This window comes from Corvus hawaiiensis, chromosome 6, assembly GCF_020740725.1.
Source record: "Corvus hawaiiensis isolate bCorHaw1 chromosome 6, bCorHaw1.pri.cur, whole genome shotgun sequence".
Classification (NCBI taxonomy): Eukaryota; Metazoa; Chordata; class Aves; order Passeriformes; family Corvidae; genus Corvus; species Corvus hawaiiensis.
In genome coordinates, this window is record NC_063218.1 from 63,361,258 (window position 1) to 63,385,613 (window position 24,356).

At 46.8% G+C, this 24,356-nt stretch overlaps 1 protein-coding gene and 1 long non-coding RNA gene across 2 annotated transcripts; both read right to left on the bottom strand.

Moving 5' to 3' along the window:
• Positions 1-10,209: 10,209 nt before the first annotated feature.
• LOC125328209 lies at positions 10,210-14,727 on the bottom strand. Its single transcript, XR_007204592.1, has 4 exons — positions 14,400-14,727; positions 13,026-13,058; positions 10,920-11,062; positions 10,210-10,707 (listed from the first exon to the last, which is right to left on the bottom strand). It is a non-coding gene; the product is annotated as an uncharacterized LOC125328209 (long non-coding RNA).
• Positions 14,728-15,522: 795 nt separating this feature from the next.
• Positions 15,523-21,934, bottom strand: FGF3 (fibroblast growth factor 3). The gene is made up of 3 exons (XM_048308504.1): positions 21,143-21,934; positions 19,124-19,227; positions 15,523-16,060 (listed from the first exon to the last, which is right to left on the bottom strand). The coding sequence occupies exons 1-3, from the start codon at positions 21,399-21,401 to the stop codon at positions 15,728-15,730; spliced, it is 696 nt and encodes a 231-aa protein (XP_048164461.1). The 5' UTR covers positions 21,402-21,934; the 3' UTR covers positions 15,523-15,727.
• Positions 21,935-24,356: the final 2,422 nt, after the last annotated feature.

The following is a 24,356-nucleotide window of genomic DNA, read 5'->3' on the forward strand; positions in this document are numbered from 1 at the left end:
TTCACTCACAGGCTATGCCCCCCCTTAAAATTTCCACAGGCTTCTGGGCAGAGGTACATGCCATACACTGAGCCAAAAGTGCAGCAGAGGTGTGTGGGGTGCCCTCAGCTGCTCACAGAGACCGCGGAGGGAGGTTCAGCTGCCCCAGGACCATGGGGTGACAGAATCCTCCTGTCCCCAGGGCTGCAGTCCATTAGCATCCACGGGTAAAGCCACGGTATGTGAACTAATGGTCCCAAACCATTACCTACGGGGTTGAAATCCTTATCACAAAAGCACCAGGGGTTGTGATTTGCATCTCTCCAAGTGTGGGTTCAGTAACTTCTCCATCTGTCATCACCAGTAATCTCCTGTGTAATCTTCCTCGTACCTCTGTGCCACCAACATCCCCACTATAGGTGTTGTGTTTTCTGATGGTCCACTTAGCACATTCAGAGCTCTTCCATGCTCCCAGCATTGTTTGATGATGTCTTTTAGGGCTGAGATCTGATCAGTGTTTGTACACCCTCTTCTGAAGCTGAACCGACTCGTCCTTAAGCCTGCCATTCAGCTGCGCCTGCTTTCTTGTCCACAGGCACTCAAGCAGATGTATCCTCAAACACAGCAAACAGGCTAATGCCTCTTGAGTCTTATATCCCTTCCTGCCACCTCCTTCTCTTTTTCCTTGGCGTGTTGTAAGCACAGCTGAACTCCAGGGACGAGCCCTTCCGCAGCTTCAAAGAGCCCCGGCAATACCTGGCACTGTCCCAGGGGTGACACCTTTGTCGTCAGCACAGCCAGGAGGGTGCAGGGCCGTGTGTCACTTCATGGCTTTCGGTCTCGCTCCATGGCACCCATGCTGGCTGGCTTTTCTTGTTTAAAATTTCCCGGCATGTTTTAGCAATGCTCTTTCCAACAGGTTTCCACTCTCACTTCTCACCTAAAATCCTGCCTTTTTCTGTGTCCCCTGTCAGTAGAATCAACTTCTGACTGACGAACCATCCTGCCAGCTTTCTGACTGCTCGTGTGGAGCCATGTGAGTTTGTGACCCGCTGTGTGTGTCCTTCACCTGCCAAAACACAGCTTCAGAGATCTCTCTCTGAAAGGACCTGTTTAGAAATACAGGTGAATTAAAAGCACAGCTCGAATTTGGTGTTAGATTCTAATTTAACACATACTCAGCCTTTATTCAGGCTAATCACAAAACCAATCTCTCTCTTCACGCTAAACTCTTTACGTTGAGGGGACTTTTGTCTTTGACTAGATTTTATCTGATTAAATATTGACAAAGGTGATACAGGCAGACAAAATGGTACATTTATTTAAAAGATGATGAGCATTCAGACTTACCTGTGTAGTGAGAACAGAAAGGCTTGGTCTCTTCCCTCGGGCATCTTGGTAGCAACTTTCTGAGACCCTCTCCATCACTGCCAGAAGGCTCTCACAGCTCACAGATGTCGTGGCCAAACTCCTGAGAGAGGCTGAAATTAAATCAGTTCTTCCTGAAACAAGTGTTCAGTCCCTTCTTGTGCCACTGTTACTACAAAAAAACCCCAAAAAACCTACAGAGGAAAACAATTCTCTAACATTTCTGTGTTGTTTGAACACTGCAGACACAGGGTGAGGCATCACAAAATCCTGCGGTGTGAGGCACTGCTCAGAACAGCTCACAGGCTTGCTTGGTGCTGATGTAAAACAGCCTTTTCACACATTTTTAACACATCAGTACTGGTGATGGCAAAAGCAAACCCATTACAGATAAATAAATACAGAAGATATTAATGCCGATCAAAAATAGTCACAAGTCAGTGTTCACGCCTTGGCATTTTAATGCTTGAATGTGTATTTTGTAAAAGCACAGAAAAAATTAAAATATATTTCACTTGTAAATGATTGATATCATGTGGAGTAAAAATATCTCGGGACCATGAGGAAAAATTTGTGATGTTTTAGTATTTTATTTCAGCTGGAAATCAGTGTAACGATTACGGCTCCCAGCTCAGGTTCCAGGGAGGCATCTTTCTTCCACTGCATTTTTCTCTGTCCCTCCTATGCCAACTCTTATAAAACAAGATACCACAGGATTTAATTCTAAAAATCTAATATTACTGCCTTGTGGTGAAGTGAATACTACAGATTCCTTCTTGATAATACTGTCTCATGGGATTCCAGCGTGGTAACAGAATCTCCTGGGATTCCTGTCTGGGAACCATATCTCACTGGATTTTGGTAGTATTTCTCCCATTGGATAACCCCAGCCCCACCAAATAAGCAGTCATAAACCTTACACTCTCTTTATTTTACATGACATTATTTCACTGATACCAGATCTTGTTTGGTTTTTTTTTTTTTTCACCACTTTTTCACTAAATTGGAATCAGGGCTCCAAGAGAAATGAATATGATGGAATATTTTGTTTGTTGGACAAGAACAATGTGAAGGTATTCCTTTAAAGAAGCAATAATTGGAACACTTCATGGCTTCATTGCACTTAGTCTTTGGCCATACATGGGCTAGAAAATTTTCTGTTGTTCTGAAAGTGAGCTATGGTGAGAGTTCTTCCTCTTCATGCCTGTGAGAGAAACCACAGCTACATAGTTTCAGAAGGAATACACTGAGCAGTTCTTGAGAGAGGTTTTCAGCTCGATCATGAAGCAGCAACCCAGCCTTTCTGTCCTGAGTCCCTCTCTCCACCCAGTTGTTCACAGCAAGCTGACAGGGATAAAATCATTGCAACAAGTCCACAAACACACAGAATTTTGTTCTTACGGTCCTGCCTGGTGTTGCCAGACACTTCTGCAGCCTCTCACATGATGCAGGGCCATCCTGGGAAGTCAGACTGGGAAACTCTGCCAGGAGAATTGCCCATCTCACAGGGTTCAAACCTGTTCCATCATCCTGCAACGCCGAAAGTGGTCCAGGGGAGATCTGCTCTGGTTCTCCCTGCAAGATTTCCGGGCTCAAAAGTTTTGTCTTGAGCTTTCCTTTGGCTTATTTATTGTCTCTACTGGCCCACTTTTGAGAAGATGTGGTTGGGGGATCACCTCCAGGGAGGGATTGCTGCTGAGGTGGAGCCCAGCCTTGCTCAGGGGAGGGCAACTTCAGAACATTTTCCTTTTGCCACGATCCACCTCCTGGAGTACTCAGTCCCAAAAATATGGGTCAGATAAAACAGCGGTGGGCCCTGCAAAGAATTATTCAGCAGGATTTGTGTCACTGAGCTCTTGGATGTGCCAACAGACACCTGGGCAGGTCTTGACCAGGTGGCTTTAGCCAAGCTCTGACCAGCTGCACCTCTGGCTCAGTAAGAGGCAGAAAGTTTGAAACCCAGATGCTACCAAGGCTTGAAGCCCAGTGAAGGTGCCTGAAGAACACAAATGTCACAGATGAAAGAAGGTAAACAGGCAACACCTTCTATTAAAGCTCTGCATCTCCTGCCACGCTTTCAGACAAAAAAATGGACATATGCCATTTTTCCTTTTCACAGCTGTCTTTCTGTCCAAATATAATGCTCACAACTCCAGGACTTACAGCTGTTCCAAGCCCTTTTTTGAATCCAGACCATGCATCAACACCAGTTTTCCTTTGGTCCTGCCCAAGTTGTTGAATCTCATTGCACTTGGAGGTACAAGGAACTGTGATAACAACCCCTGACAACTTGATGTCATTTTTGAGAGGATCAACAAAGCTTATGAAGCACTTCCTGAAGGCAAAAAAAAAAAAGTATGACTGACACACTCGATACCAGATCTGCCAAGACACCTTTATCCCTAAACCCTGCAATTTCCATGACACTTATCTGCCTGAAGTACCACTGGAGTTAGCAGGCAGGTGAGCAAGTGGAGGTCCTGGCTGGCACCTTGGCACCCCCTGCAGTGACTGAGAAGACTGTTCTGGCTGTTGCTGTAGGCTGGGATAACCAGGAATGGTGTCAGATCAGGAGCTGCATGTCTCCTCTGCTGCCTTTTAAGTCCCAGCTCTCTGCTTGGACAATGAACTGAGAAAACCGTGTTGGAGCGTAGGACAACAAAAACCTTTTAGCAGGGGGCTTTTGATGGTCTCTTAAGGGGCCATTCATGACTTTGTGGTGAGTCACCACCCCAAAAATACTGCCGGGGCTATTCATTCAGCGGGGCTAGCAGTGCAAGCTGGAAACAATCTAGGGAACTCTCATCTTCAGGTCAGTGGGGGCTGGCAGCGCGGCCGCGCTCCGCCTGGGAACGAGGGGCGAGACGGGAAAGAGCACGGCTCCCAAATTGCTCTCGTGCATGCTGTGCCTGGGGACCAGCCCTGCAGGAAGGGAAGGGTTTATTCCGTGCCCAGAAGCAGAGCTGTGGGTCCCTGTTTTGCTGCAATGGGTATTTTTCTGCTTGAGGAATGGTGAGGCTGGGAAAGGCTTTTGTAAAACTGGGACGAAAAGGAGCTCGGAGAGAGCTTGGGGGGAGATGCATGAAAATTCCTGCGCTCTCACGCTGCTTGGAAAGGTCGGGGAGCAACTTTGGTGTTTATCCTGTGTATAGCCCACAGGACCTTCTTAGGGCCTGAAGCCCTCCTGCTACAAAAATAGGGGAGAATCCATAAAACCAGCAGCAGCATCTCACATATAGCACAGCTCCTTTCTTACGAGATGGGCAAGAAGCGAAATGCCTTAATTAGAAGTTTGCCGAGTTATTTTTTGTATGTTGCAGCCAACAACACAGAACATGGGCTCCTGATGGAATACCAAGGCAGTAAATCAATGGAGGGTCTTTGCTACCGTTCATGAAATGCTCCAGCTGTGCTCCTAAGGATTATAATGTCAACAGAACCCTTGATTTGAATCACAGCCTTGCCTTCACTCAGGGGCCGTGCATTAGTCTTGAAAAGCAGACAGAGTTTCATCGCTCAGGGAAAGAAAAAAAAACAACACAAAAAGGAGAATTGCTGAGCCGAAAATAAAATAGTGATGTAGGGGAGGAACACTGCTGTGCGGCCAAAGGAGGCACATGGTGACTTTCAGTAAAAACCTCTAGAAACCTGAACTTAAGGATCTTTCTCCATGTTTGTTTAGGATAAATTGCACAAGTCAAATTTAGTTTTTCCCAATACATTTAGACAGTGCTTATGCACCTGATTAAGTGCTCAGCTTGACCAAAAGCCATTGCAGCAATGCCAGCTGATTTCAGTCAAGGATCTGGTCCTTACTCAGAGTATGTTACCGTGTCAGGAATCCCAGGAAACAAAAATGGATCATTTTAGACAGTGGTAAATTTGCCTGGAGAGCAAATACATTTGAATACCACTCGTGGTTATGCTTCTGCTTTAGGGCATGACCAAATAATCACAGAATCAGAATCACAAAATTCCCCGGATCTGTGGAGGTGGGGCCATATTCCGTCAGGCTGGACTCGCAAAAGCTGTGTGAAAGGTGCAGTTTTGCCTTAGCAAAACACTTGAAGATTCCCAGGAATCTTTTGACATTTAGCAGGTGTTCTCTCCCAACGATTGTAATAAATCTTAACAACCCACGTGTAACCAGGCAAAAAAAAAAAAAAAAAAAAAAAAAAGCTGAAGGATTTTCTGATGATGACCTTGAAGTTGTTGACGAGGTCACAGGGGTAGTGTCATGCTGCAGTTTGCACATGTTCTTACTTTCTTATTCCTACAGGAATCAGCTGCTGCCAAAGTATACATGATACAAAGTAGAATCTTGATTATCCAAAGCTCAGTCATAGTCTCTGTTGCCTATAATACAGTTCTATCCCTGGCATTTATTGCTTACACTGAAAAGCATCTCAGTTATTCAAAACCTTGGTTACTCAGATTCAGTGGCTGAACCCATTAAATCAATTTGCAATTAATTCACTTGGCTCAAAACCATTTCCCCTCTCTCAATTGTACTGAAGCTATGCAAAGATTTGCACAAAAAATCACTCAGGAAGGGAGAGACCTACCTATGCTTGCAGTTGGAAGCAAAAAGGAGAAAGAATCTCACAGAGCCCCAGTAGTCCTGGAACTGTTGCCAGGTTTGTATCTTTGCAGGAGCAAGAAAACTTCCCCTCTGAAATGCAGAATTATTTGAAAATGCTGCCTTGCACTACCACTGAGATTGAAATACAACTGTTGGGTTGTAGAGCTGAGCAAATTTCTGAAATGTAATCCTGGTTCTACTGCCCCGGCTCCTGCACACTCACGGTACCCAGCGGGGATGGGAGCAGCCTTTTTTCTTGGCTTAGCATTTGGTTTATTTGGGTTTATTTGGGTTTATTTTGGTTCCTCACCAGCACACGTGGAGCCTGTGCAGATCTGTGCCAGCTCCTGCTCCCTCCAGCACCTGCAGGACTGCCCTGGGGCTCCTGCCCAGGCTGCCGTGAGGGGCTCCAAGAGCCTCATCCCATCTGGGATAACATAAACTTCCCCTCCCATGGTGTCTCCAAGGACAAGAGCACGTGTGCCCCCAAAGCTGAAAACACGGGTTCCCATCCATTAAATACATCCCTGTTTGCCACCACGGTCTGGGCGAATAGGAAGTACGAGTCTGTTTCCGAAATAAGTGAAATCAAAGTGTCACACCGACAAGTGAATGATGCCATTGGTGTGAAAAGATGAATTTTGATAAAATGCTTTAGTCCTAGAAGTGTGTGCAGAATAAAAACCCACTGGCCTTCACCTGGCAGGGCTTTCCAAGGCAGTTTTCTAAACTGACTCTCTGTTTTTTCCCCACCTGTCCCTGCTTCTTTTCTTCTTTTTCCTCCATCAGTCTCATGGAGGAAACAGCACCACAAGAGCAGCTCAAGGTGTGAGAGTATTTTTCTTATCTCTCCTTGCTTTTTTTCTCTGTCCACGTCTCCTTTCCAATTCTGTTTTACCAGTGTTGCATGGAAGAGAGGCACAAAGTGTCTTTCAGCCTTTCCATAGCTTTTTTACCGAATACTTCACTAATTTCTAAAAAAGAATTAATTCTTCCTTTGCTTAACCATCATGTTCTTTACATGGAACACGACCTAGATTGTCTCCAAGATTTATCTCTTGTCTAACCTCTCTAAGGTCTTGTTAGACCTCTCTGACTCAGTTCTGAAGAGCTTTGTTTTGCCATCCTGGTCCCCCTCTGAAAGATAATAGAGAATCTTGGTTTTTCATGGCTATTTTTGAACACATTTCCAGTAAAACACTTGAAATACTGCTTCATTCTTCATTCAGAACCGGGGAGAGAAAGAGTTAATCTGATCCTGAGGGCTTTCTTTCCATATGCAATACTGAATACGGGTAACAGATACTCGGAGCAGACAGACTGTGGGACACAAATAAACTCAGTTTCTGCTGCTGTAGTTTTAGACCCATGTTGCCACGAAAAAATGTCTAAGGATTTAAGAATAATTGTCGGTTGGTTTCACGGTCTGAGCAGCACATGCCTGTGAGCCTGCGATGTCTGCAGCGTAAACCAGGCACGCAGGATCACACCACAGCTATGCTGTGCCCAGCAGTGTGGGTCACCTATCCTCTAGGGACACTCTCTCAGGAGACTTCTTTCAGAGGAGCTCGCTCCTGGCTCCATAAAACAACGTTTGGGTGGCTTTTCCTCATAGAAACACTAAAGGAAGGTGGAGCCGTGACCTGCTGTCAATTCTTTCTTAATGAAGCATCTAAAGGCACTGAATTCTGGTCACACTTGGTGAATGAGCCCATTTCTGCCTCCAAAATTCATGCAAGGGGTAATTTGCAAAGATAAGGATTGGTTTAAGGAGAACTATTGGCTGGTTGTCACATATGATGTAGTTTTGTTTAGAATAATCAAACTTACATGAAGTACTTCCAACAGAAGTATGTTTCCAAACGAAAGAAAAAGGATATTTCCGAATGCAAAAGGCATCCCACTCATAGTGTGAAATCTTGTGATATTTTGATGCTATCAGATCTAGTTTTCTCTCTTTCTTTCAAGACAAACTTTTGTAAATTAAGCAGCTGGTGCCAGAGATATTTCCAAGCCAGTAGAACTGCACATCCTACAGGGGCTGGGTCCTCCAGGAGCTCTGCAGCTACCCCCACTGTCCTGTGCTTCTTACATTTGTATTAGCACCAGGATGTCTCTAAATTCTCCTCACAGTTCTCCTCACTGTTCTTCACATCCACACATTTCAGCAATAAAGGCACCACAGCATTTAAGATTGACACTGTGGGGAAAAAAGATATATTTTCTTTAACCTGTAAAGTGAAGACCTTGAACAAAAAACCTGATGTTTTGTGGCCAAAAAGGGGATGCTCCCTGGATTTCAGAAAGGCTTCCCTCCTGCTATGCAATGGTGGCATCTAAACTATTGCAGGACTAAAACGGGACAGTTCTCTTCAAGCCTCTATATTTGGAGGTGGCCCGAGAATGCTCACAAAGGAGGACAGTTACCATCGACTGCTCTTTAATTATAGATCTGCTTGTTCACCTTCCCAGATCCTTCAAACCTTCCAAAAGGGAACAGGAGACATTTGAACTTGCAAACTTCAAAGGACTGTTTAAGATAGCTTCGAAAAGAAATAAAGATCAATCAGTTCAATAAATTTTCTCCCTATGGAAAGCAGGAAGAGAGCAAATCTTTAATAGAAGAGGAGGCAGATATGTGGACTAAAGGACTGCTACCTTATCCAAGATATTCACTTTTGTTATATTAGTTCTCAGAGGAGAACAAGTTTCCAAAATTTCCCTAGGGTTTCATACATATTTTAACACTCTTTTTCTCTCTGCTTTGCTAATTCATGCTGCTGAAATAAACTTTTCCAACAACATCCTTATGGGCAGTGCTCTTTTCTGAGCACACCCAAAAAGCAAGGGGCCTTCTGCTTACAAAAAAAAATTATTTTGGCCTAAAATTGGAGGAAAATAAGTCAAACTCAAGTACAATTTTTATACCTAGATACTTATGTGTCTGCTTTTATTCATGAAGTATTTTGGGCTCCTATTCGTTCATATTTTAGAAGCTGGTCACTTCTTTTTGCTGTCGTTTCAATGGCCACAATAAAAAAGTGACATTTGCAGCTGGCAACGTTTCCTTCCCTGGGTCAGTTTGTCTTTAAGGGCTGTGTCCACATCACGGATGTGAGTGAGAACTTCCATTTCCCATCCCAGGTGCCTTCTTAGGCTGTTTACCAGCAAGTGAAGAACACGAGAAACAACCATGAAGGAGGTTTCTCATCTCCACACTTGCAGCTAAGCTTTTCCTGTGGGCAAATCAAGGAACTCAGCTTGGAAAAACGCCTCTGGCAGCAGCTATGGGTTCCTATCCATGATCATTTTTTGAAATGTCATTAACAGAGCAGAGCAGAAACAATAATCCTTCAGTCCCTGGAGACCTGTACAGCAGAGGAGACCAGAAGCAACCAAGGGGTGATTGAAGACATTTCACATCCACTTGTTAAGCTCCAGAAGATGCAGGAATATCTGCCAGGATCTCGTTCATCAGGAGATACCCTTTGCAGTCCCCTGCTTTTGACAGGTTGGCATCTTTCCCCTCTGCCTTACCTCTCCACAGAGAATCATGGAATAGTTTGGGCTGGAGAGGCTCCTTTGTTGGTGTATTTTCCTGCTAGAAGGTACTTCTTTTGCAGCCAGCAGAAAGATGCTGTACTCATTACCAATAAAAACGTTTTGCATTCCAAGAAGGAGAAGGAGAAGGAGAAGAAGAAGAGCTGTCAATAAGGTCCCTCTGTGCACAGATTATTGTTTTGGTAAGACAGATCTCAACAGTTCCTGTCAAAATCTTTTTGGCAGAGAAATAAGCTGGTATCCTTTGGTTCTTAGACAACAATTCTGCACATCAACAATGCACAAACAGCTGTCCCAGCTGAATGCCTCTCTTTACAAGGCCTTCAGCATGTCACTGGTAATTAATATTGAAATTAAAATGGAACCATTTTCAATTCCAGGGGCATAGAAATAAGTGGAATCTCATTTGTTTGGGGCCCAATGGTGCAAATGTCTTTGCTGTATCAATATGGCAATCAGTGATTCCTCTATGACTAAACTTAGAAAGGTTTGGCTTAATTTGTCTGTATTCATTTTTGGAGAGGTACATTGCAAAGCTCTCTTTTTTTTTAGTGCTCTCCCTCAGCTTTTGAGGCCAGAAAAAGGAATCCTGATTTTTAATGTTATACATTTTTTTTGGAGGAAAATTCCAAATTATTATGAGATACATGGGCATATAAGTGTGAAGAATCTTGTGCTTTATATCAGATGCAAATAAGCACTAGGATTCACAGCTTTCATTGTTGTTGTTAACAGCTTTATTTTCTGAGGTTATCATTTAGGTCTGAGGGAGATTTTGGACATCAGTGCTCAGTGGTGGCAGGGTGCTCAGGGGGAAGGTTTTCAATGCAACTCAAAGAGATTTTTTTGATATCTCATATATTGCCCTGCCTGGCTACAACTTTAATATATTTACTTCTCTGCCCTTCTGAATTCATATCTACAGATGAGGCTGTGAATCAAAGATTTGATGGTGAATATCAGAGTGTTGTAACAGCTTGGTTGTAGAGATTTTTTTTCACCCTGGACTGCTCTGGATGGGAGAAAACCTTCTGAAAGCTGGGGGTGTAACCACATCCTCGATTCAGACAATTATAAGAAACACTTAAGCCTTGTCGACTGAATAGTTGAGCTAACACCAGCCCCATTCCAGCACCAGGCCTATGCAGCCATCCAAAGGGAAGGCACGTGTGGCCAAAGGGATTTCTTTGCCCATTGTTTTCCAGAGGGTTGTGCATCTGTGGGAGAAAAGCAGAGAAGAAAGTGGAAATGTCAGGAAGTAAAGCAGGAAATCGAAGAGCTCACAAAAGGACTCGAAACAGGGAGGGTTTGGGGGCTGGTTAGTGCTGTTAAAGAGTATGAACAAAACATCCCCTCCAGCATGGTTTTCATGCTTGTGGTGACTGAGAAAAACAGATTTTGTACATTCTTTGTAATTAAATAAGATTACCTTGAGAAACGACAGCAGGCCCTCTTCTGAATGCTGACGGAGTAAGTGTGAAGCAGTTTCCAAATACAAATGGAGCTCACTGCTGTTCTTGCTGAGGCAAACAGGAAGCAGAAGAAGGCCTTGTAGAAACAAGTATCAGACCCCTAGAAAGTGGTGAAACGAGGAGCCAGAAATATGACAGAACTACCAGAATATAATCTCAGGATGGCAAATTAATGATGCTCAAAGAGAGCATCCATGCTTACAAAGTGGAGAGAAAAAAGGTGTGAGTCAATTTGGAAACAATTCCTGCTTTGTGACTTAGTTATTCGACATGGGGGAGCTATTCATGTTTCAAGCACAACTCTTGCTTTTTGCCAAGAGGCAGCCACAGAGGTCCCAATGCAATCACCAGAGGCTGGGATATTTTACATGAGGCTGTTGAACAGAGCTATGATGGGATAAAGCAAGGATTAAAGGAACTGAAAGATCTGCTTCAGACATAAATCAAGAAGTCCCAGACCAGGCTGTGTGTCTTCTTTCTGGAAGCAAGGAAATGAAAACTTTGCCAAAACCCCTGAATTCACTGTCCCCTGCCTCATGAAAAGACAATGACATTCAAGCCCAGTTCAAGTAATGTATCAACGACTGGGAAAGGAACAAAATATTTGCACTATTTGTACAATTTCTACAGAACATTGTTTTTCAAAAGTACAAAACTGTGAGGAAATGGTTCTACAAAGTGCTAGAATTGGCACCAATGGAAAGACTTTTACTGTGGGGAGGGGGTGAAGGAGATGAAGAAAAGGTACCTTGTGGAGTGTGGGAAAGAGATGGTGCAGAAGAGCAAGCTGAAAAGATAATTTTTGGAAGTACATACCCCAGCTGCTCAATTCTTGTTCATACCTGGCAGCTGGGCAGCTCTACTGAATGTGCAGTAAGTGATTTTAAGGGAGAAAACAGATGGTTAGTGCACCAGACTGTTAGGGTGGGCTGGAGAATTACTGATCCCAAGCTGAACAGCATGCGTGGTTTGTGAATGGAGAGACGTCGGAGGGGTTGGGAGAGGGAACTGCACTCCAAAATGCACAGCAGGAATCTGAACATTGAAAGGCAACTAATAATCAGCTTGAATTAAGTACAGCTAATCACTGAATCACAGACAGGCTGAGAGATGGGAGCTGTGGAGGGCATCCCACCCAAGCCCTGCCCTCAAGCAGGGTCATCTAGAGGAGGTAGCCCAGGAGAAGGCAGTTAATTTTGGTGAGCATCCTCTCCTGGCTCCAGGGTGACAACAGCAATAGCTTTGTGCTCTGGAGTATGTGAAGTCTGCAGAAACTCTGCAGCCCCCAAAGGGGTAAAGTTTCCATCTTCCTCAAAAAAACACAAAAGAAAAAAAATCCCAGTAACAGCCTGTACAATGGAAAGGTATAGATTCACTCAAGAACCTTTTAAAAGAGGAGACACATCTTGATGTTTTAATCCTGAGGAGAAAACAGCTCAAATCTCCTTCCTCTTGTAAGGTATCCCCTCTGGTTCTGGTCTAAAGAAATAAAACAGGATATAGAACACAACTGGGATCATTATCCTGGATAGGATTTCGGCCTGGCAGTGTCTGGGAACTGTGGAATTCAAGGTTGCTCAAAGAATATTAAGCAATGAATGTCTGTAATGAAAAGCATTTCAACAAGAACATTAATGTTTCTTAAAAGATAGGAAAAAAAAAAAAAAAGACAAATCCCAAAGCCATCTCCTTTGAGTTGCTGCAATGAGGCTGAGCAAAGAAAAATTCTAAGAATGTGGATGAAATTGTTTTAGGTTGATGTGAAAATCATCACTTACCTACAGTAGTTAAAATGCCATTGTATCCAATCAGTTAATTATTTTTTTCTTTTGTCTCCCCTCTCCTTTCTTTTTCAGTGTTAGTATTTTAGACCTTGTTGGGATGAAAACTAACACTGAAATAAGGATATTAGTTCATTAGTTAAGCTTAACTTCATTGCTGTTTCCTATGGGAAAGTGGTTAAAACAATATTCCTACAAGAGTGAAACACAGCTCAAAACCAAGGCAGGAGTAAGCAGGTGTTTTGTAATTAGTGATATTCCTGTATCACCCACAGCAATTACCTGCTGGTCCTTTAGGGCAGGGAGTTGGGCCATCTGGAGAAGAGAGGCAGGAGGAAAGAATGAGAGGAAAATTTGCTAAGAGCAGGGGTAGAGCAAGGCAAGGGATACAGCCAGCACAAACACTTGCCCTTGAGCAAAGCTGGGAGTGAAGAGTAAACGTTTGGTAGGAAATGGACTTGGAGCAGGGGTGAAGATGCATCTTTGTGTCACGGGAAACAGGAGTTTGTTTGTTTTCTGTAGACCAGCAGGACTGTATCAAAAATACCTGAAGCAGCCAGTAGCCATTAACTTTACAACAGCAATTTTAGGGGAGAGAGAGTGAGAATGGATCTTGGTTTTGTTACAATTTGAGGCGAAGTCGATCTGAAAGCGGCGAAAATAAATATTCTTCATTTATTTATTTAGAAATTAAACATGAGGGAAACCATCTCTTTTAACCTTCAGCTGTATGTGATCTTTCCTTGCCAGTCGGGCTTGCTGACACTTTCCTTGCCTTGCATTTTGTTCCTGGAGCTGGAGAGCTGGGAGGGCTCCCTGCATCCCCCTTTCCTGCCCAGTCAGCTCCTGCCTCTGGTGGGAAGCTGGGAATTGAGATAGGGGAGCTGGCAGAGCCAGCAAGGTGTCTCCAAAGCACCCCTGATGCCCAGGAGGCAAAACTTAATCTTCTGCCCTGATACAAGCAACTTTCAGAAGGCACCCTGGATCCTGCAGCATTTTGGGCCTTGTGTGGCTCACAGGAGAGCGAGCAAACAGAAAATCTGAATTCTTCTGTTTCTTTTTCCTTCTCCCTGTTTCCTCCTTGCACAGTGGCTCCTGACATGAGACTGCCTGATTTACTCTGTGAAGATCCCAGCACTATTTTCGGTTATTTTGTAAAAGCAGGAAAATTTGGGAACATGGGTCGTGGTTTCCCGCACTCTTCTTTAAACCTAGGTCTATTCTGTGTGCACCATTATTTAATGTATGTCCTTCAAGGGTCTTTTCACATTATTTCAGTATAAAGGGGAACAGAGATCAAGGAACTTTGACTTTCTTATTCAAACATAGTTTCCTCCTTTGTTAGAATATTGCAGAAAAGATACAAGGGTGGAAGGAATGGAGCACAAAGAACACCTTTCTGGTTTTACCTTTATAGGGATATAAGCAGTGCTAAACCTAGGCTTGGTCACCTCATACTGTGGACTCATCTTACTCCTCCCCCTCATGGATTTCACCTCCTAGCAAATGGAAGGTTTTTCACTATCTAGTTTTAAATGAGCACATTTAAATGAGCACATTCAACAGCAGCCCACAAGAAGGCCTTTTTTCTCCTCAATATGACCAGGAATGGGATTCACACTTGTCTGTTTCTACGTAATGTCAGATTTAACTTACAGATCTTTTGTTAAATTCAGATGGAGCATTTCTTTCAGTGCAGTCTTTCTTCGCTCCAGCTCTCCACTATCAGGGCCTAATTCTGGGAAATGAAGAGCACAAGGCCAAACCTCACTGAAATGACCATTATTTGTGCTTGTCAAGCACATCTCAGTTTGTGTACTACTCTGTCATCTCCTGGATGCCAAGAGAAATGTTTAAAGCTTAACTCCTTGCTCAAAATTGAATCTGTGGTGTGGAATCTCCTCAGCTTTGCAGAAGTTAACTTCCAGAATCACAGCAGAAAAATAATAGAAACCAGGTATGGTTTGGGTTGGAAGGGACCTTAAAGCTCATCCCATTCCACCCCCTGCCATGGGCAGGGACACCTTCCACTACCCTGGGTTGCTCCAAGCCCCATCCAGCCTGGCCTTGAATGCTCCCAGGGATGGGGCAGCCCCAGCTTCTCTGGGCACCCTGTGCCAGGGCCTCCCCACCCTTACAGGGAACAATTCCTTCCCAATATCCAGCCTGAGCCTACTCTCTTTCACCTCACCTTTGAGCCCTATTCTAAGAGAGAATTCATCAGCTGGTAAACAGATTTATGCTGCCAAAGCCTGACCAATGCCAATGCCACTCTACCAACATTCATTTATTTAAATGACAACGTCAGGCATCTCGGAGATTTAGTTTCACAAAATCAAGGATAATCTTGTGATGTGTAGGTCTACTAAAGTGTTTGAAGTAGTTGACAATCTTACTTCTCTTGGACAGTCTTGGAAAAAGTACAATTGATAACAGCTGGTCTTAAAATAAAAATAAATATATGTAAATTAAAAAACAAACAAACAAACCAAAACATCGGTTTTCTAACTCCTGCATTATGTAAAAATAAGAATGTAGCCTCTTATGGCCAGAAGAGCCATGAAAGTGCTATACCTTCTCTGTGGACATAAATCTGGTAAGTGTAAAATATCCATGTGCTCTGGGAGGGCAGCATCACTGAGATAATAGCCTATGGCAAGTTAGAATGAAAATACTTGAAATAAAAAATATACCTCTTTTTTTTTTTTTTTTTTAAGAAAAGAAAACGTGAAAGTCATTGACAAAATTATTACACCCAGCTAATTTACCTTTGAGTGTGCCTCAGCTTATCTCTCATCTCTTTCCCCACAGGGAACAGTCCTACAACAGCTAAAAGCAAGCGATGTGGTTTTGGGTTCTAGTACACAGCGTATAAAACCTGTCCGTGTTAATGCCTCTCGTACAATCACAGCTGTTAGTTTTTTTAGTAGCATCTTGAAGGCTCTCAGTCCCTCCCATCCCCAACACGAGCTCCCCCCACCCCGTCAGTGTCCTCTCCTTCTGCGCTGGTTCTTGCTCGGGGCCTTCAGGAGACTCTCCCGGTATTTCACGTTCGTGTGGAACAGCCGGACCATTTCATGGTCTTTGTTATCCAACACTCTGGGCAGAAAGAGAGAGGATTTCTGTGTCCTGCGGGTCTTAAAGCCCCTCCTGGGTCGTCCCTTGCCATTGATTGAGACGTACCAGAGTCTCTCAGCGCTGGCTTTGCGCTTGGTGCCGGCCCTGCTGGGGACAGTCCGGTACAGACGGGAGGCGTAGGTGTTGTAACCCAGCTCGTGAATCCTCTCCACGAACTCACACTCAGAGTTGTAGTTCTCCTGCAAAGGAAACGCAACAAAATCTGAAACAAGACGCAGTTTCAGGACAAGGACAGCAGCACACTTGGGAAGAAAACCTTGGGCTGGGGCTACAAAAGGCAGGAGGGAAGCGCTGAGCCTGAACAAGGTGCTCCCTGGCAGCAGTGTGAGCACACTGTGCATCAGAGACCCCAGGAAGAGGCCCCAAAACCAAACTGAAAACAAAAAAATGACACGTAAATAGGAGTGAATAGCTCTGCTGATTGTTCAGCAGTAATTTTTTTTGGTGCTTATGAATTTAACACACCTGTGAACTGGACAGGTGATTTAATTGCTGCCTATCAACCTCTGCCATCTATAGAAAAGGCAGAATCCTACAGCGTGATGTAAAATGTGTCTCTTCAATTCTGTATTAGATACACTTGTAGTCTATTACATCCAGTCCATGATGGATATTTGAGCAGTAACCTGCATCTTTACGGAGCTTCTTCGTCAGCACAACAAAGCGAAAGCACGCTCTGCTTACGAGTGTGTTCCTCCAAAATGCCCGGCTGCTCCTTCATCACAAACCGTAAGGCAGAACGTGCACCCATCCCAGGTGCTCACATCTCACATGATCTGTCCAAATTTGCCCCTTTTCACCTGCTCCTTGACTGAGAGACAGCTCTGCAAAAGCCTGGCACAAGGAACTGTCCCCCACTCCCTGGGAGCAGGAGAACCAGCACAAAGGACCTCCCACACTGTCCACCTTTCCTCAGCCCCAAACCCATCCTTGCTCTGCCTGTGGGATTAAGATTTCAGGATCTAACACGTGCGAAGCCCAGAGGCAGAAGGGAACTACCACCATGGTTTTATATTTTTCGTTGTCTGGAGGAGGTGGAAAGGGCACAGGTAGCCAGGCTGGGGCCAGAAAAGCCCTCAGACCCCACTAACAGCATATCTTTAATGCTGTTCACTCCCCAGAAAGGCTGATGGGCGTATAACAAGATTTTAAAAGACTCCACATGTCCCGGCTTCCCAGCTGTGAAACGGAAGTGCCCTTCCTTGCAAGGACAAGGTTTTCAGATGCTGCGGTGCTGGAGCCCACGCAGCCACCAGATGTAGGTGGATTTGTCCTGCTGCCTGCCTCCCTTCTGGCTGGGGGGGGAGGTTTATCACACAGGATAAATCTAGAGGATTATCACGATCTGCTAAGGGCACAAAGGAATCCTGCAGGCTCAACAAACCCATTTTGTTGACATGGGGAAATTGGTGAACCGAGGGATAACGGAGTTGTTCCGGTACGATTTCATAAAATGCTCCCTGAATTAGTCAGATTTTTGCAACAGGGGCTTTGCACAGGGTCTTGGGCCAGTGATATCAGTGAAGTTGTTGGACAGTTTTCTCCAGGCAAGCAAAGCCAGGAAGTTCCTCCTGAGCTGAGCCCTCACCCCTCTGGACTCCTGTGAAAAAAGCTGGAGTGGAATAGCTTTCCCTGGCTTGTCCCTCCAGCTCTGAAACACAGGTGTAAAACAGCCTCTCTCAAACTGCAGCTGGAGAGGACAAATTATCTTTTCAAGTTATACAGAAACCTTTCATGGCTGATATTCTTTGGCACGAGACAGATGAACAAACTTCAGGATGACCTGATGCTCCTCACACCAGAAAGGGAAGTCCAGGAGAAAAGGAGTCTCAGAGCTATCCTGCTCCTGGCTTTCCTCCACTTTAGGAGAGGAGCTTTTCCGAATTTGTTTAGTCTTATTTTATTTCACTTTAAGTAATCTGAAGGAATAAACTCCAAACCTATTTTGAAGAAGAAAGAGAGAAAAATAAGAAAGAAATTGAAAAAATCATCCTTCCAAATAATTTCCTTGGGTCAGATGCTGGCTCTGAGCTGATGGAGGAGATCCACTGAGAAAGATACCCATTTCAATCAGAATATTAACCAGAAGCACAGAAGTGGACAGACTTAATTTTGGCAAGCAGAGCTACCATGCCCTCACTAGTCTTCATCTGTATTTCACTTTGCCAAAATCGTTTTTGGTTTGGTTCTCTGCAGCAGCAAAGAACCCTCATCTTTACACACAAGCTCCTTAATCAGGGAGCATCACGTGAGAAATTGGGTCATAAACACTGCCAGAACACTCCTGAAAAGTGGAGTTAAATGTGTCAAGCTGGGGAGGCACGGAGCTGATTGTGTCACCTAGGCTGGGTTCTCATGGGAGAAGATCACATTGCTCAAGGGTATGCCCTGCTGCTCAAATCAGCAGAGGTACATCTAATGACTTCTAGGAGGGAGCAAATTTCACCTCAGCCAGATTTCTCCTCTCCAAACCTGCTTCCATGCCCCAGGATTCACGGGGGAACTGCCCACTTTGGCTGCCGTGCAGTAAGAGATCGCAAGATTGCCGGGATGTAATCAAGGACAATGGGAGAAATTCAAGTAGGGAGATAATGTGTATGGTACACGCTGACAAACGTGCCCTGGTGTGTCCCTGAGTGTGAAGAAGTCTAAGCTGAAGCATTTTATTCACTCAGGGGAAATACTGTCTGGGCTGAAAAGGCAAGGCTCCCACCTACATCAGTACACCCCAGATTTTATCTCGCAGATCAGGGCAAAAAATTAGGTCAAAGGAGTAAAATAAGGTGTTTATTTTCACCTTTGTCTTCCTGCACCTTCTCCTTCTTGCTCTCTTTGCTATAGCCCTGCCTTTTAGTACCTGTAAATTGTTTCACTGCCCGCCCAAAAGCTCTGTGCAAAGGAACTCCCATCAGGAGGTTGCTTTCCCGTAGCATCAATGCTCACTTACTTCTGGACATTCTTTATCTGACATGTGCCTTCCAGCATCCAAGATCCACGTAAAATATGGGCGATTCTGCCATTCCACGTACCTGTGGCTGTCCAGGCAGTACGAAAGTAAGAACACGGCTTTTCCCCACTTTTAAGAACATACCGATTGGTTGCCTGTAAAAATTCCAGGCAAAAACCTCTTGTAACATCACTCTTCTCTGGAAATGTGGATTTGGAAGAAACCAGTGCTCCCCACTAGACCTGTTCACCCCACAGGAAATGATAGGCACATGCCAGACTTCAGCCAAACTTACTGATGCATAAAGCCTGCCCCTCTTGTTCATGGCCAGGTATCTGCCAGAGAACAGGCCCTTGATGGCAACGATTCCAACGTCCACAGCAGTTATTTCCAGAATGCCTAGAAACAGAATTAGGAGATGTGTTATTGCTCAGGTGTCATTTTTTGGAGATACATTTGCATGGCTGCTTACCTGAGGAGTGTGATCTCACAGTTACCACTAGCTCACAGAAAAATCAGAGCAATCATGTGAAATTATTATTATTATTATTATTATTATTGTTAACAATACAAAGCAAGGATGATGCAGGAATTGTTCGAGACAAGGTGGACAATAAAGCCCAAGATGTCTGATTGAGATTGAACTCTTTCAAAAACAAAAAAGATCTGACACTGAACTAGAGGTTCACTTAATCCTATATGTGTATAAAAAAGTTTAAATCCTCTTTAATGCTTAGGAACACAAGAGCTCTTGACTTATTGAAGGCAGTCACAAAGCCGCCCATTTCAGGACAAAGCCCGTGCTGAGGTCTCCAGAGGGTGAAACAGAGCGAGGCCGCTGCATTTTAGAGCCATGTACATAATCATGAAAGGGGCTTGTCATCTAGGAGGTCAGTGCAGCCCTCCAGACAGGACTGTATGACTGTCTGAGACAAATTAACAGGGAGGAGATTTTCGGGCCGTCCAAGATGGGGTCCTGCAGCACGAGAAGTGTCCCAGGCAAGGCTGCTGCCCAAAAGTTTATGTCCAGCCAAAGGTGCCAGGACTCTGATGGAGGCACCAATGGCTCGGAAGATGCTGCTGTACGTGCATGGCTCTCCATCAGGCTCGCTCAAACCCCGCTCTCAGCTCTCCAGCCACGGCCTAATGGCTCTGTACTTTCTATGAGTGCCTGGAAGCAAGAGGAGACCCTGGCACCCGAACCCCCTGCTGCCTTTTGGAAAGCCTGAAGGCAGAGCCGGGGGGCTGTTCCCTGTGCAGAGCTGGATTGCTGGCCTGGGAGAGCTGGGCTGGGTTTGGCACAGCTGGTTTGAATCAGGCACCGGTTCGCTGCTGAAGGATGCCTCCTCCGGGCTGGGACGGCGAGGGGGGGTTTCTCTAGGAAATAGTGGTTTTCCTTTATGGACTTCAGACAGATCCCTGAGGTCTCCCTATCTCTGTGTGCCATCACCAGGCGGGATTTACGCATCCTGGGGTGGCGGGGCCGGGGCGGAGGCCGGGCTGTGCCCGGGCTGGGTGCGGGGGCGCCGGGGGCTCCCCGGTGCTGAGCCCCTCTCTGCTGCCTCCTCCGCCCTCGCACAAACGCCCTCACTCCCGACATATCCGCTTTCATCTTAATTACCGCCGCTCCCCGGCACATGTCAAAGGGGATAGATGTGATTTAGCCGGTGGAGGCTAGACCGTCCCGCGGGAGCCAAGCTGGGACGGGACGGGGGAGATGCGGGCAGCCCCCAAGGGCTCCGGGATGGGCCCCGGGGAGGTGCTGGCCACCGGCTGCCCAGCGGTCCGGGCTGGGGCAGGGCTGGCGCGGCCAAGTGACAGCTCGGGCGGGCTGCGCGGGGCAGGGTCGCGGGCCCCGTCGGGGGAAACTTGGGGCTCGGGGGTCTCCTTCTGCCCCGGGGGGATCGCGACCCTCCGCCGGCGGTCGGCTCGCTCCCCGCACCCTGCAGGGCCGGCTCGGGAGTTCCCCGCCCGGTTCGAGGGCCGGGGGTGCTGCCAGCCCCCGGGGCAGGGGAGCTGCGCGTCCGGCGGAGCCAGCGGGGCGGCTCTCGGGACGCCGAGGCGACGGCAGAGGGCCAATGCCCCGACCCCGCGGGACGCCCCCGGTCCCTGCCGAGGAGCCTCAGCAGCCGTGCGGTGGCCCCGGCTCCGGGGCAGCAGCGGAGGCGGGAGCGGCTTCGCCACCGCCCCGTCCGCCCCGTCCAGCACTCGCTGCCCGCCGGAGCAGAGCGCGATTGGTGCGGGCGAGGGACCCCCGTCCCCGCACAGCCCGGCCCGGGGCCGCGGTGTGAGGCGAGGCGAGCCCGGTACTCACTGAAGGCGCTGTTCTTCTCCAGGGTGCCGTTGATCCTGCCGCTGGGGTGGATCTGGAGGTGGTACTTGGTGGCACAGTAGAGCTTCCTGCGCCGGGGAGCTCCCCCGAGGTGCTCGTAGACGCCGCCGCGTCCCCCCGCATCCCGGCGCGGCCGGGGGGCGCTCGGGGCGGCTCCGGCGGCCTCGGGCACGGCCGCGGCCCGCCCTGGCGACCAGGGCTCCTGCAACAGAGTCAGGAACAAGATCCAAATTATAACCATTGTGGCATGATGGCCGCAGCGCTTAGTCTGCTGGGGAGAGCGAGGCTCGCAGCGAGTGGCACCAGGGGTCCCATTAAAGCCGTCTTGCTAGCAGCACTCCGGAGATGCCGAGCGCACACTGCTTCGAGCCGTGCAGCATTGGCAAGATTTTATCAGCCTCGATCTGGCCCTTTTATCTGTCTCAGATTTACTTAAATCAATAGACATCGGCAAAGGCCACCGAAGAGTCCCAGCTGTTTGTGTTACACGGAGCTGCCGTGATCAGCCTCCTCCTTGGGTTTCCAGATAGACAGACGGCATGCGTGAGAGACAGAGAGGCAAGGAAGGAGGGAGGGAGGGAAGGAGGGAGGGAGCCGCTGAATTTCGGAAGGAGACTGTGGGGAAAATAGTTGACCGACGGAGCATAGAAATAAAAGCAGCTTCCTGCAACAATAGCCTGATCTGCGACCAATTGATACAGAGCAGAGGAGGCAAAAGGTATCAGTCTCGTGTGAACTCCCAGAGTGCAGCGTGGATAAAATTACACAGCATCTCTCTCTCTCTCTCTCTCCCTCCCGCCGCCGCGCACCCCGCACACCCCCGCACGGGGGCCCGGCAGCGCGGAGCAGCCGCGGACCCTCCGCCGAGCGCCGCCGCCCCCCGCGCAGCCCCCGCGCTCCGGGGATTGGGGGGGGGGGGGGGGGGGCGGTGATGCTGCCAGCGAACATCTTCGGGAGGTGGCTTTGGGAAGTGCGCGAGTTAAAGGCAGAGGAGCGAGGGAGGGGGTGAAGGTCCCGGCTCCCCGGGAGGCGATGGAAGGGAAGAAACACCCCCGTGGCTCGCACTGGGGATTTGCTCAGCGTGTGCGTAGCCCCCGCTCTGCCCCCGGCGAGGCGAGCAAACAGTTATTCCTAAATCAATCAGCTCGCGCTTAGAACTAATAGGCGTTATTTAGATAGAGCTTTCACGATTTAATCATTCCCAAATTGACTTAGACAAAGTAAGGCCCGGCAAGTGTTATGATATACATCCCTGAGTGCATTTGCAAGAAGTCGTAGCTAATCCTTTTCCTTAACTCCGGTGCCTGGAAAGTCTCATTAGCTGGCGCGGATCTGCCCTCGCTACCCTGTCGCTTCACACCACTGCCTACGCTTTCAAAAGGGGATGGAGCTACCTATAAATAAATATAAAAGAAGGCAAAAGGTTCAACAGCTCCGTGAATTACGCTGTCCCTGTGTGCTCCTCAAAGGCAGCTCGTTAATTAGATTTGCATCTGAAACAGGCAGTAGGAGTTTTGGGGAAGTGTTTGAGAGATAATTAGTATTAATGTGCTTGAAGGGCACACAAATACACCTTTGAAGTGAGTCACGTCACAATTCGAGCGTTTGACCTTGATCAATATAATTTTTTTTTCCGGAACTGGTGAACATGAAGAGGTCTATAAATTTTTTTAAAGACCTTCCTATGTAGAGCAGGAGGATTTTCTTACACGTTAAAGACTTCTTTAAAAAGGGAAGCTTTTACTAGCGGGAAAATGAGGGAAGGGGTACGACCTTTTCCTAAAAGGAATGGCAGGAGGACGAAACTCTCTCGAAAGCTACTCCCCGTTTTAAGCTGTGCTTAATATTTAGTAGTTCTTCAAGGCTAAAAGGCTTTTCGTTATACAGTCGTCTGGAATAAAAGGAAACACATAAAAAACCCCACAAGCACCCTCTCCGCCATTACCACCCTTCCTCCCCCTTTTCTTCTCCGCAAGTTAAGCCCCAGCCTCACACGGAGAGTTTGATCTGGGGATGATAAATGTTTGTACAATTAATTCTTTATTGCTGTTCTCCTACAATGCCACTGTCAGGCAGTCAAGTGGTTCCAGCGCACTGATTGGAAATTAAAACAGCTAAAGCACTCTATGCAAGTAAAAATATGAACATCTTAAACATGCCGGACCCCAATTTTGGAGTGTGTGGGGTGAGGGGAGGGGGCTGTTGCTTGCGGGACAAATCCTTCAGTTCCTCCTAAAAGAAGAACCTCTTTGGAAAACCTTACTCTCGGGGATGCTCCGTAAATCGTCTCCTGGGGACTCGTAACCTCTGACGAGCTACGAGACAACGGCGGCAGCAGAAAAATAACTCTTAACGTGCCACGAGTCTCCTGAAAGATGCTTTCACCGGCACCGCTTGAAGGGAGGATAAAACACAATTACCGACAGTAATTACAGCGATCTCTTTAGAGCAAGACCCGGCTCTGTCCGGAGCCTGGTGCATCGCCCTGTGCATGTGCAGCTGACATTTTCCGGTTCGGCATTCGCAGGGCATTTTCATTAGCGCTCTGAAAAAAACTCCACACCAATCCCGAAAGATCCTCCTCCCGAGCCTCCCCCCCCCCCCCCCACCTCAGTAATAAACCCCAAAGACCAGTGGGTGGAAGAGTAACACGCTAATGACTTTTGCTCAAATTGTTTCCATCTTGATCGCATTCTCATAATTAGCGCCATCAGCCACAAATCTTTCCGCCCTGGGCATCTGCCGCAGCCAGGCTTCCCAAGCGATGTGGATTCTACTTATTAGGGAGGGGAACACTTGCAGGTCTATCATTAATGGTCCCCCTTTCAAACGAAATGAATCCGACCTCCACGGAAATATCAAAGGGCCGTAACTACCTCGTCTCGCTCCGTGCGGCGCTGAATAGCGAGCAGCCCTGAAGTCGTTTCGCTCTGCTCAGACATCTCTACAATAAAACATAAGCCCACTCTTGTATATTTTAAGTTTGTCTGGTGACCATTTTTGAAAACAAAAAGGGTCCCTTTGATGTGGTCTGATTCTTACAGGGGCTGGGACGTCAGATGTGGTCTACCGAGGCTTTCTGGAAATATTTTTAATTATGCCCCAGAGCTCCTTGTAGCCCCAAAGTAATCATCAGAGAGCGGTTCGAGTCTGTCACTTCACGTGGGGAGGGGAGGGGGGAGAAGAGGCTCTAGAC